The sequence below is a fragment of the Condylura cristata genome, unplaced genomic scaffold (genome assembly GCF_000260355.1).
Source record: "Condylura cristata isolate star-nosed mole 26May11 unplaced genomic scaffold, ConCri1.0 scaffold00002, whole genome shotgun sequence".
Taxonomy (NCBI): domain Eukaryota; kingdom Metazoa; phylum Chordata; class Mammalia; order Eulipotyphla; family Talpidae; genus Condylura; species Condylura cristata.
Window position 1 is genome coordinate 15766726 of NW_004567103.1, and position 12021 is coordinate 15778746.

Consider the following 12021-nt stretch of genomic DNA (forward strand, 5'->3'; position numbering starts at 1 on the left):
TATGTCTTCCTGGTCAGAAAGAGTCCTCACCCCTGACATTTCTTTACCAAAGTTTGTGGATACAACTTAAAACTTGATTGCAGTTACATCTGGACCCTTAGACTCTAAAGATGAAAAATAAATACTACAAGAGAAAAAATGCCAAGTGTGATGTACTGAAGAGTCAAAGGGAGTAAATTGGACGGTGAGCTGAGAGGCCAGAGGTGTCACCAGGGAGCCTGTACGAGGCTATTTTTCTTTCTTTGTTCCAGAAATCCAGTCATTAAGTCACCCTCAAGCAAAGATAATTACAAAAGCCATTTTGATAGCTATATATGGTATATACTTCATATAGCAAGAGAAAGAGAGAAATTTCCTCTTAGTAAAATAGTCACTTTTGTCAACCCTAAAAGGTTTTGCTGGTGACCCTGTTGGTAGCTGGCAGGAGTTTGTTTATTGTGGTTCATTTTAAACATGTGCAGTGTAGAAGCCACGGCATCCTCTCCTAAGAACTCGTCATCGGTTGGAAACTTGTTCTACACAGTCTGCTTGCCTTGGCATTCGCGCTTGGAACACTGAGCAGGCTTCCACCAGTCCCCGTTGTGACAGTGACAGATGTTACATTCATCCACTTTCACTTCAATGCCAGCCGGAATTATTGTAGTTCCTGCAAAGCAGTTTGGACCTGGAACATACATATACATTGATTAGTTAATTAAATCTGATAGGCTCCTGGTCTCTCCTGCTATCCCTCCAGGAAATGCCAGCCCCCCAAGTCATGAATGTGTAGGTGTACTCTTCCCAGTTTGTCATCAAGGAATTGTCTATCATCTCCTTTAAATGTGAATTGTCAACTCTATTGTCATATTCCCCACATAGAAACATGCATTTAAAAGAATTGCATTTTTTTTTTTTTTTGCAATTTTGAGCAAAAAATTGCTCAAAAAAATTTCCCGTGCTCACTCAGCAATGCAGTTGTGAAGTTCTACAGATGACGTTCTAATTGTTCTGTCTTTTGGGGTATAAAGGCTGCCAAGTGTCCACTGGGTTTTGAGGGGGTCTAGAGAGCGGTCTAGCCTGGTCTGTGCCAGCACAGTGCCCCGGGGCGATGGCCTCCTTCTGTGGGGATGAGGCTTGAGCTCTCTTCACACCCCAGTTCCAGCACCTCCCCACACCCAGTTCCTGGAATCCCCCTGCTAGTTTCTTGATAACAATGAATAATTCATGACCAGATGATTTATTCATGTCCCAAACAAGCTTTTTTAGAGGGTCATTTGATTTTTATAAATGGAGTTCCTTTAAGCTGTTGGATATCTTTTTTTTTTTTTAAACAGAATGACCCAAATGGTTGGCTTTGAAAGTCAGTAGGAATTTCATTTTACTTTTTCAGATTCAGAAAAGTTTTACTGAAACTATCACCTGTTCATTTTAGGGGAATATTTAAAAAATTCACTCATCTTGTTTTTGTACTTTTTATCTTTTTTCTTCTACCCCTTCTTTTTCATTTTAACTTCTCAACATATAAATGCCATTTATAACCTCCCAATGCCATATAAGACCTCCCAATGTATAAATCAGTGTCGCTGATATTATCAAATTCCACTAGAATAAAAATTTCTTTGCAAGGCATAATGGATGATAGTGGATGATACAAATCGGTATACATTTCTGAAGATGATATTTGAATAAAGAGAGGGAGCACTGACTTGTGTGTACCTGTGCTTTAATAATTCAGCATTTCCGGCCACTGGCCATAACCACTACAACATGTCAACATCCGTCAATATCAGGGCCTGCTTTCACTTTCTTGCCACCTAATAAGAATTGATGAGACTGTCTTTGCCACCAAATAAACGGACTTAGGGACAGTCTATAGTTCATAATTGGAATTTCGCTTTTATGGAAATGGTAGCTACAGAGTTACCTGCATATTCCTCAAATGAAACGATGCCCTGGTTTAAACACCCATTGCTTGGGTGAGCTCAGATCTCAACTGTGCAGACACATACCAATAGCATTGACGTGGCTGTGCCTCTACTTGTCTCTGGTCGACAAACACCTGGAGCAAGTGTGGGACGTGGAGTCCCAGCCAGAGCGGAGGGAGGCAGTGGCTCAATACTGGCAGCTAAACAGCTGGCACACTGTCTGCCCTGGAGACTGCCTCTCGTTACCATGCTGTGGTTATCAGTCCCGGGCCATTCAAGTTGCTGATTATTTCAGGATCATTATATCCGGCCTATAAGTCTTAAGCTTGAAGTCATCCTTTGATGGGCTGAGTTGTCTTTGACTATGTTTTCCTGGGAAAACTCCACATCAAATCATGAATTTCTCTGGACACAGAACTTAATGGAGTCTTCAGAGAACTGAGCCAGGAGCTTTTTTCAGGATGTAGCTGTTTTTCTCATGGCTGCTGTTGACAGCCTCTGTCAGCCCAGCCTGCTGTAGGCCAGGCCGGGTCAGAACAGAGCCAAACTAGCATGGGAAATGGAACTGTATGGCCACGACCACCTGTTTTCCTGGAGCTACCCCACGGAGGCAGGAGTTTCTCTGTTTCTAACCAACTCTTTTCATTCCAGTTGTATACCTTCAATTTGTCCAGATATGGTGAACAGTATCTTTCCAAGTAGTAGTTCCAAAACAAAGAATTCCCTGAAACAGGCAGAATATTATGCAGTAAGACCTGCCAGTTTTTTTTGCAAGGATTTAGAAATGCATCGGAAAGATCTTAAGTGTGTGTGTTTGCGCGTACCTATGTGTGCACACACACAACCCATGGCTGGCTCACGAGGGGCAGGTTCATCTCAAAGATACGTAAGAGTGTGGGATCTTGGTGAAAGAGGTCTGACCTCACACATGTCTTGAAGAGAGATTTTAATAGGACTCTGCTTTTCATTCTGCCTCTTCCCGTCTGTATCAATACCACACTGAGATCAATATATGTTTGATCAGCCTGTATCCATCTTTAGAGTCATTGAGAATTTTCTGCACTTTCAGCTCAGGATGTAATATATTATATTGATTGACAGGGTGCAGGGGAAGAGTCTAAGCACTTTGCCAGGATTGACCCATCAAAGACAAGGCCTGTGAAGAGTGGGGTAATCTCTCAACTGTCTGCTTGGTGGCCTGCAATATTTTACTGATTGAAAAATGCCTGTTTGAGCACATTAACTGATTTTTATTAGCATCCTTCTGAGAACTGGAGGTGTTTCTAAAACAAGCTTCAAGCTTTTATTAGTAGCCTTATCTGCTTAAACGTAGTTTAGGTGATTGTTAAGCAAAATGGATGCTATTATTTTGAAGATTTTCTTTTGGGTGAAGGGACTCCTTAATTAGTGGCAGCTGCTAGTTTGCTTTGAGTATGTGAGTTCTCCATGAGTTTTGTATATAGGAAATCCATCTGCTATTCATTCTTTTATTTGAGGAGTTAGCAGCTTTGCTTTGGTCTAGTTTATGTGAAAGTATAAGTTGCTTAGAAGAGTGAACTCCATAGTAATAGCAACATTTTAATGCAGAACACTTGGAGAGACTCGAGAGGGGGGTGATGAAAATGATTAAACTGAAGGCTGGTAAATGGGATCTCTGGGAAAAGGTTAAAGGGATTGTAATTATTTAATCTAGAAAGAGAAGACAGAGGAGTAACTTTCGGGGAATAAAGGGTTATTTTATGAAGAGTGGTGACCAATTGTTCTTTCTGATGCCTAGAATAAGAAGAAGAATAATAAGAAATTGATTTTCAAGGAATTGTGTACACACACACATACACAGAATTTTCCCTGAGAATTGAGTGTGGTAGTTGCCTGTGGTGTGATGAGATGTCTCTCTTAGAACATAGCTGGTCTCATCTCTCAGGTATGATTAAAATCATCAGCTCCTTAAAAATTGAAACTGAATAGCTGAATAGCTGTCATTTTTTATGGTCCAGGCCCAGTACTATATTTGGAAAATATCAAAGAATCATCATGTTTGTTTACCTGACTTAATAGTATAGTAATAGTAAGAATTAGTCACATATTAGAAACAAAATTATGATCTTAACTTATAGATCAGGTATTATGTATATATCAAAACTTATTCTAATAAATATTTGTTCATGGAAGCTCCTAAAAATAACTTCTTGACTATTTACGCCATGTTGGGAATTTGTCCCATTTACTCTTTTCAACAAACCATAAAATATGCACACACATACTTTCTGGAACTGACCCTCAGAGAGAGAGTATACAGGCTCCAGAAAACATAGTTTATCTGAAAACTAGCAGAATATCTAGTGGAGAAGGCACTGGGGGGTGAGGCATTCGCTCTCCTTTGGGCATCAATGAAATTCCCACTGCTTCTGGAAACACCAGCTCAGAAGCAGAACAGAAGTAGACAGTGGCTCAGGAGGCCTGGTTCAGGCTGTGCTGCTGCTGCAATTGATGTGACTGTAGGCAAGTCTGCTGTAAGCCAAAGATAAAGGGGACCCACGTGACCAAGTCTCAGAAAGGATTCAAAACTTCACTGGGAATGGGAACTGAAAGGAAAGAAGGCGGGGATTTCTCATACGTACAAAAAAGATATCCTTAAGACAAATACTTTTCCCAATTTTACTGTACACCTATGAAACAAAAACTGATTTGCAGTACTTTTTGTTCTCATACTAAGAATCAAAGGAAATCTTGCAAAGAAGACCCAGGTATGATATATCTAAGCTCAGAACTTCTCTGGTGAGTTGGCCACGGGTAATGTGGAGCTATGTGCTTTCCACTATTATCTCCCATCTTCCCACAGCCTCACAAAGATGGCCCCTGAGACAGCTGCATAGACTATCTACAGATCAGAGAAAAGATATTTGGGGTGCTGTCCTCTAGCTTCAATAATCTAAGAAGCCAAGAAAAATAGAAGGGTTGTGTTGAGTTTATGGTTGTAAGAACAGAGAAGAATGACTCACCCACTAAAGTTTTCTTTCTGGTAAATTCTAAAATTTCTCTCATCAGATGGTGTATACAAGGAAGTCTTATGACTATTCATAAAACCTCCTGCAGAGCCAAGCTTATTTATCCTATTAAGTACCATACCAGATGCATTGAGGAGCTAATACATAATCTGAAATAAGTGCTGTGTAAGGAGAGGAACACAGATGTAGAAGGTTCTAATGGAGAACTTGTCCTAGGCTTTGGGTCTGTGAAAGATTTGGGGAGTGGGTTGGGTGGGTACATGCTCACAAGAGGGCAAAGTTATGATGTATGGAGAAGTTTAAAAAGCCAGTAGGGGCCCCTCCCTGGTGGCACAAGGGGTTAAAGCACAGCACTATGAAGTAACTGCCACCCCTGCAGCATGAGTTCGATCCCAGGCCAGGGGGGTGACTCACATGGCGTGGCAGACCTCTCTTGACATGTTTACTGCTCCTCTCAGCAGTATATTTCAGTACATCTGCCTGTTTTGCTCCCCACTCTGTCTCTGGTGAATCCTTTCACCCCCTACCCTCACCTCTGGCCTATATCCCAGTTCTGTATGCATAAGTAAATACATATTAAAAAAAAAAAAAGCCAATAGGGGTAGAATGGTGACTGGTAAGAAGTAGCCAGGAGAACAAGTTTTAGTAGTTCATATTCATTTGTTAAGAGTCAACTCTTAACTATTCAGAAATTTCATAATACTGTTGATAGAGTTTTGATTGCTTGCAATTGACCATGGTGCAAGTATTTACCCCACCAAGATCAGCAAATGCTACAAGTTAGGGTTTGAATCATCCCTCTACCTGAGAACTAGGTTAGGTTAGGGCTCATGTTAAAGATTTTGCTCTTCATTTTATTTATTACTTTTTTTGCTCTTCATTTTAAAAGTAATGAAAAGACATTAAAGTATGTCAAGTAGGTCTGTCTGTGTATGTTTGACCATATTTCACAGTGAAATAAAGACTGTTTCCATAAACTGTGTGCATTGTTGCTATATGATTGATCCACAGAATAGCTGTTGTTGGAGTTAATGTGACTTATTTTGATGGGTGCCAGAGGACTTTTGAGATTGCAGACAAACACTAGAAACCTTACAGGGCCTGGCACTGTGTAATGATAAAAGCACATTTTTTTTTTCTTTGCTTTGAAGCATTAAAAGTGTCTGCTAATATATTTGGGGTATTATTAAATTAGTGTCAGCAATTAACATGTTGGTTTGATTTAATTGATCAGATTATCCATTATAGCAAGTAAGGTCCCAGTGGAGAAGGCCCCAGAAAATGTGTAAATTGATCTAGAGAAAGGAGAAGAAAAAAAGCTAGAAGGGAGGAATTTCTAGAAAGATAGATTAGTTGAAGTCTTTTTTTTTTCTTTTTTTAAGATTTTTATTCATTTTTGCATAGAAAATCTGTTGTATAGGCCAGAGGTGTGGGGAGAGAGAGAATTCACCAGAGACAGAGCAGGGAACAGAACAGGCGAACTGACTGAAATGTGTTGCTGAGAGGAGCAGCAAGCAAAATAGCAGAGGTCTCCTGCACCATGGCCAGGGATCAAACTCAAGCCTTCACAGGGGGCTGTCATGGTGGTAGCACTAAGATTTAACCAATAGGCCAGGAACAGGGATTTGTGTGATCTGGTGAAGACAGTGAACTTGTTTGGGGAAGAAGAAGCATCCTATCTGTCCAAAAAGCATCCTATCTTTCCCTGTTGTGGACAGTTTTAAGCAATAATGACATTTAAGGAATTTATATCCAGAGAATACACAAAATAGTCAAGAGACCACACTTGGAAGTAATGCGACCATTGGGAGCAAGGTCCAAAATCAAGCCACAGGTCTGACCCAGAGAAGACAACACTTTGGGTGCAGGAAGAATGGCTGCCCTGTCATTTTCATCAAATCAGGAGCCTGGACATTGCTGTGTGAGACATCAGCAAATCTGTTTCTTTTATTAACCTGCCAGAGTGGAGACATTGCTTCTTCAATTTAACTGCTTACAATTCTAGGTGCTCAGCCAGTAAAGAAGGGCACAGAGCCTGGTCAAGTGCCTGGATGCTCACTGCAAGGGAGGCTGGAATATAAATGCTTGGCATATTGCTTCTCTAGGGAGTGAGGGGGCCTCTTCACACCTATAGTTTTTCTCACCACAGGTAGGAGGCAATCATTCTATTCTTCTGAGGTGAATGGGGAGAAGGTCAAAGAGGACAAACTTTACCAGATTCAAATGATTTTCTGGTGCTGATGGCCAATGTGCCTGTCTCATAGGTGACAAAATAAATATTCAAACCAGACTAAGCATAGTGTGCAGGTATGAATAAGACAGAGTTTCTCCCTTCAGGGGGTTGATGTTCCAGTGGGGTAAATCAAACAAAAAGCACAAAAACAAATAGGACCACTTCAAGACATCACATAGATGCAGAAAATAAGACAATGAAGTGAAGAGCCTAGCCTCAGAATTTTTCAGTGGAAAATTCTTTATAGAACATGTTCTTAGTTGTTTTTTTTTTTTTCCTTTTCATACCCTATCCACCATAACCATGTAACCCAGTGCATGAGAGAGGAAAGTAAAGCTCAGAGAAATTGTCTTTATACAGCATAGGAGTTGTTGACGTGTCAACCTTCTTACTCTGGCCCCCATCACTATCCTGAAGGCAGCTTATGGGAACTCTTCCTTTCTGAACTGGGAATCATAATCGTATCCTCTTCTGTCTCCGACTCCCCAATGTCCTCTCTTTGGATGAAGTCCAGCCCCAGTTGACTACACAAGTTCAGTGAATACTTTTACAGTTCTTTTTGAGAATTTTTACATGCGCTGTTATTTCTTCCCCACCAAAGTGTTTATTTTCTGTTTTAGATGTAAGACAATGAGCACAGAAATATCTGAAATGACTTTGGGAAAGCCACACAGCCTGTGAGGGACAGAGCTGGCTGCCAGCAACTCTTCTGCATGCTCCAGCCCAGAAGTCAATCTTTCTGCTACTTTTAATTTCTGCCAGGTTTTAAAAGCCCTGGAAGGATGTGGGATGTGTTAGAGGAAAAAGCTAGGAAATTTCAGTTCCTAATTTTTTTTTTCATTTTACTGCTTTGTTGCTGTTGTTGAGGTAATACTATTTTACTGCATTGTATTTATTTAGAGAGATGTTCCATACCACACCCACTATCAAGGTACTCATGAGCTCCCAAAACAGTCCACTGAGTCTTTCTCCTCACTTCGCTCCCCACATCTGGCTGCCCTCCTATGGTAGTGCCTGTTTATTTTTTTTTTAAAGTTTTATTTATTCATACTGAACTGGGGTACAGGACAGAGGTAAGGGGTGGGTGGGTGAGAGAGAGAGAGAGAGAGAGAGAGAGAGAAAATAGGCTCACAAGTGAATGGGAAGGAGAGAGTTTCCTACAAAATCTCCATTGGGGCAGAGAAAGTGGGTACCCCCTACAGCTTTATTAATCCTTTTCTCCATAACTACAAAGATAGAATTACTTTGAACTGCAAGAATAGCAAATAGCAGAGGTGACCGAGAAGGCACTGTGGTTCCAGCCATCACATGGGAGGCAGTTAAGACTTCTCTGCCTTCCTGCGTAGATTTCTCAGTAGGAGATGACCTGTCCTTGTTGCTCATCCTTCCAGATCCTCTTCAAAGTCAAGCCTCCTCCTTCCCAGGCACTGGAGAAGTCAGGCTGGACATGGCTACTTCTGGATACTTCTGAATTATTTACTCTTGCATCCCTGAGAAGTCCTCTGTCTGACAACAACTTCATATTGCTTAATAATTCCCCTTTGAGTATTGCAATTTCTGGTCATGACTTGAAATATTATTATTGACACTTGGTGTCTTTTAGAAATCAGCTGAAAATGATCTTCCTGCTGCATAAATGAAGCAGAGTCCTGTTGTATAAGGCCATGGATAGCCTTTATTTAGCTGCCAGAGCATTAAAATCATTGTTTAGGCAAATAGTAGCTTTGTAGACCTCAGCTTGGGGTTGAATCAGAGCAAACGATGTTCTTCCTCTAACTGGTTTTATTTCTCTGCTTCATGAAGTCTGATAGATATTATTGTGCCATGGAAAGGCAAATAGGCTTTTTGGTCAGGTGTACTCATTTTTCACTATTACAATCATGGACAAAATGTTTCTACAAAACAGCAATTAGAGCTATTTGCAGTTAAAATTGGACTAAGTGACTAAAACCACCCCAGTAACGGATTCCATTGGCCTGGGTGGGCTTGGGCAGAGGACAGTGATGAGATTCTTTCTGCTGAAAGGAACTTCCGGGTTGGAGAATGAAGCGCTCTCGCACTCTCTACCTGCTTCAAGTCACTCAACCTGTTTTCCCATCTTTTTATTAAACCTATGAACAAAAACTACTCCTATTAAGGTGGTTTCAGGAAGGATTGTTTCTCTGAGGCTGCCCTAAAGCTACCTGTTAATCATTTTATTTGAAAACTCAGTATTGCTGAAGTCCCACACAAATTTCAGTGTGAGTGCTCCAGAGAGTTTTTTGGTTCTTAAGTATGTAAGATTTATAGCCTGATGCCCCAATTAAGTAAAATGCAAGGGCTTGAGCAGCATAAGGAAGGACATAGTCAAGTAACAGAGATAAAGTTTGGCTGCTCTTTTTCTAATTTCTGGCAAATCAGCAGGCTGTGAGAATCTGGGTTGTTCACATTGTGTGTCAGCTGCCTCCTAGGCCTGGTCTCTCCTTCAAAAGCATGTTTGTGATCAGAGCACAGCTTGGTTTGCTATTGTATATAACATTTCATCAACTATTTTAAATTAATTTTTTATCTGACTGCCCATAGTTTTCCACCTCTGTGTCACCTGTGACTCATGACTATATTCCCTTGTGTTCTTCCCTCCCCTGTTTTGACCCCCTGGGTCCCCTTCCTTGCTGTATGCCTCAGATCTATGCTCAGCTTGCTAGTTTTGCCTTTTTCTTGATCTTTTGTTTGGTTTCTCTTTATTACACATATTAGTTGAGACTGTCTGGTATTGATTTTCTTCTAATTTTGACTAGTTCCGTCCATGTTGCTGTAAATAGCATGAGTTTGATTTTTGAGTGCCCAATAATATTCCATTATATAAATACACCACAACTTTTTGATCTGTTTGTCTATTTTGGAGTATTTGAGTTATTTTTATCTCTTGGCTATTGTAAATAGTGCCGGAGGAAAGCAGGTTTCCTACCAAAGTGGTGTTTTTGTGTCCTTTGCTTAGATTCCCAGGAGTAGAATCATGGATCATAGGGTAGATCCCTTTTTAATATTCTAAGAGACTCCACATAGCTTTCCATAGTGACTGAACCAGTTCACATTTCACTGGCAACATTTCATCAACTTTTTGAGTGATGACATGATCTTAGCCACATTTTTCAAGCTGAAATGAGGCTGTCTCTTTTTGTTAGAGCTTTTAATAATTTTCAAATCATTTTTCATGTTACTTCTCAGCAATACAAAATATAGGGAAAGCTGGTATTACCATTTTACAGAAGCTTTGAAAAGAAAGGAGGGTGGTAATTCGCTGCTTAATCACTAGATGAGCTGACTTAGTTCTAGCTGAGGAGTTTGGGACTCTACAGTGAAACTGTGCATGTTTCAGTCCTGCTCCCACCAGTTGAGGTATGACCTCAGTGTCTACAATCATCAAATGGGAATTATAATAAAACAATAAGAGCCCCTACTTTATATAGGTTTTAAAAGAGTGAATGAAGAAACATATATAAAGTACTTAGAACAGTGTCTGTCATATCCTAATAACAAACAGTATTGTACATTATCATTTTAATTATTGTTATTACCTGGAAGAAAATGTAGGCTATGGATGTCAGATCCTTTGATTTCTACTCTAATTTTTCTTATTTTAATTTTGATGCACCAGAATGAATCTTACTCATGTCAACTAATTGTTTTTGCAAAGTGATCATAAAACCATAAAATCATTTCTAGGTAGAACTGTCCCAAACTTGTTTACTGTTACCATGAAGATGATAGATGGAGAGGCGAGTTGGATAGAAAGCATCTCGGGGAGGGTTAAGAGAAGACACCTTGGTCTGAGCCATTCACTGTGAATGGATTCATTAGGAAAATGATATAAAGTGGTTTACTTGGATTGCTAATGTTAACTGCTTTTATTTGGTGGGAAGAAAAGGCCCAGATATGGTGGGAGAAAGTCCAGCAGAAAGATTGAAAGCTAAATGAAAGAGAGAGTAGGCCAAGATAATAAATCTAAGTTATCTATCTAGAGTATATTCACAACATTTTTATTAGCACTTAAAAAATATGGATCAAAGGTGAATGCCTCCCTATAACAAATACTAAACATATTTGCTGTCCCTCTCCATAGATTCTGCTGTAGCCATTAAAAAGAATAAATGCAATTTCAGCTGACTTGCAGGGATTTTCATGAATTATTATTGACTAAGTGAAGAATTATGTGAAGTGAGTATCATATAAGATCCTATTTTAATAAAACAAACAAACGTGTGTATATGTGTGTTTGTATAGGATTATGTGAGATACGTGTGTGTGTATATGTGTTTGTATAGGCTTATGTGAGGAAAAGAATCACAAATGTGTTAACATGAATTATCTCGCAGGAGAAAGGGATAGAAGATGGAGACAAGAACAGAGGAAAAATAGCGCATCAGAATAGATTTGCATTTGGTTCTACATATAAAAATAAAGAGAAAATTTTTTTATTGGCAGACATTTTAAATCAATGTGTACTTTTAAAGATGTAATGGTTTGTCAGATGCTTTTCATGTTTTTAAGGTAAAACACAATCAGGCTCATCTAAAGCCAAGGAAATTAGTGAAATTCACAGGAAGCTGGAGGTCAAACAGAAGCTTTAGTACTCAGTTTCATTAGCTACAAAATTTTAAGGATGTGCTGTCCATCACTATAGAACACCTGAAATGTGGCAAGTTCAAAATGAGATATTCTGTTAGTACAAAATATACATCAGATTTCAAAGCCCATATCTCTGAATACAGGGTAACACAACATAAAATCACTCATTCATACTTTATTTATTTATTTGTGCATACAGAACTGGGGTACAGGCCAGAGGCTCAGGGGCGGTGAGAGGCTTCACCAGAGACAGAGTGGGGAGCAGAAC

General features: G+C 39.7%; 1 protein-coding gene across 1 annotated transcript in view; it reads right to left on the reverse strand.

Moving 5' to 3' along the window:
- Positions 1-260: 260 nt before the first annotated feature.
- The window catches only part of VWC2L (von Willebrand factor C domain containing protein 2-like), a 144005-nt gene continuing 132244 nt past the window's right edge, over positions 261-12021 (reverse strand). Inside the window, exon 4 of the mRNA XM_004674323.2 lies at positions 261-664. Within this exon, the coding sequence (XP_004674380.1) occupies positions 516-664 (149 nt within the window). The 3' untranslated portion in view covers positions 261-515. The remainder of the gene's footprint in view (positions 665-12021) is intronic.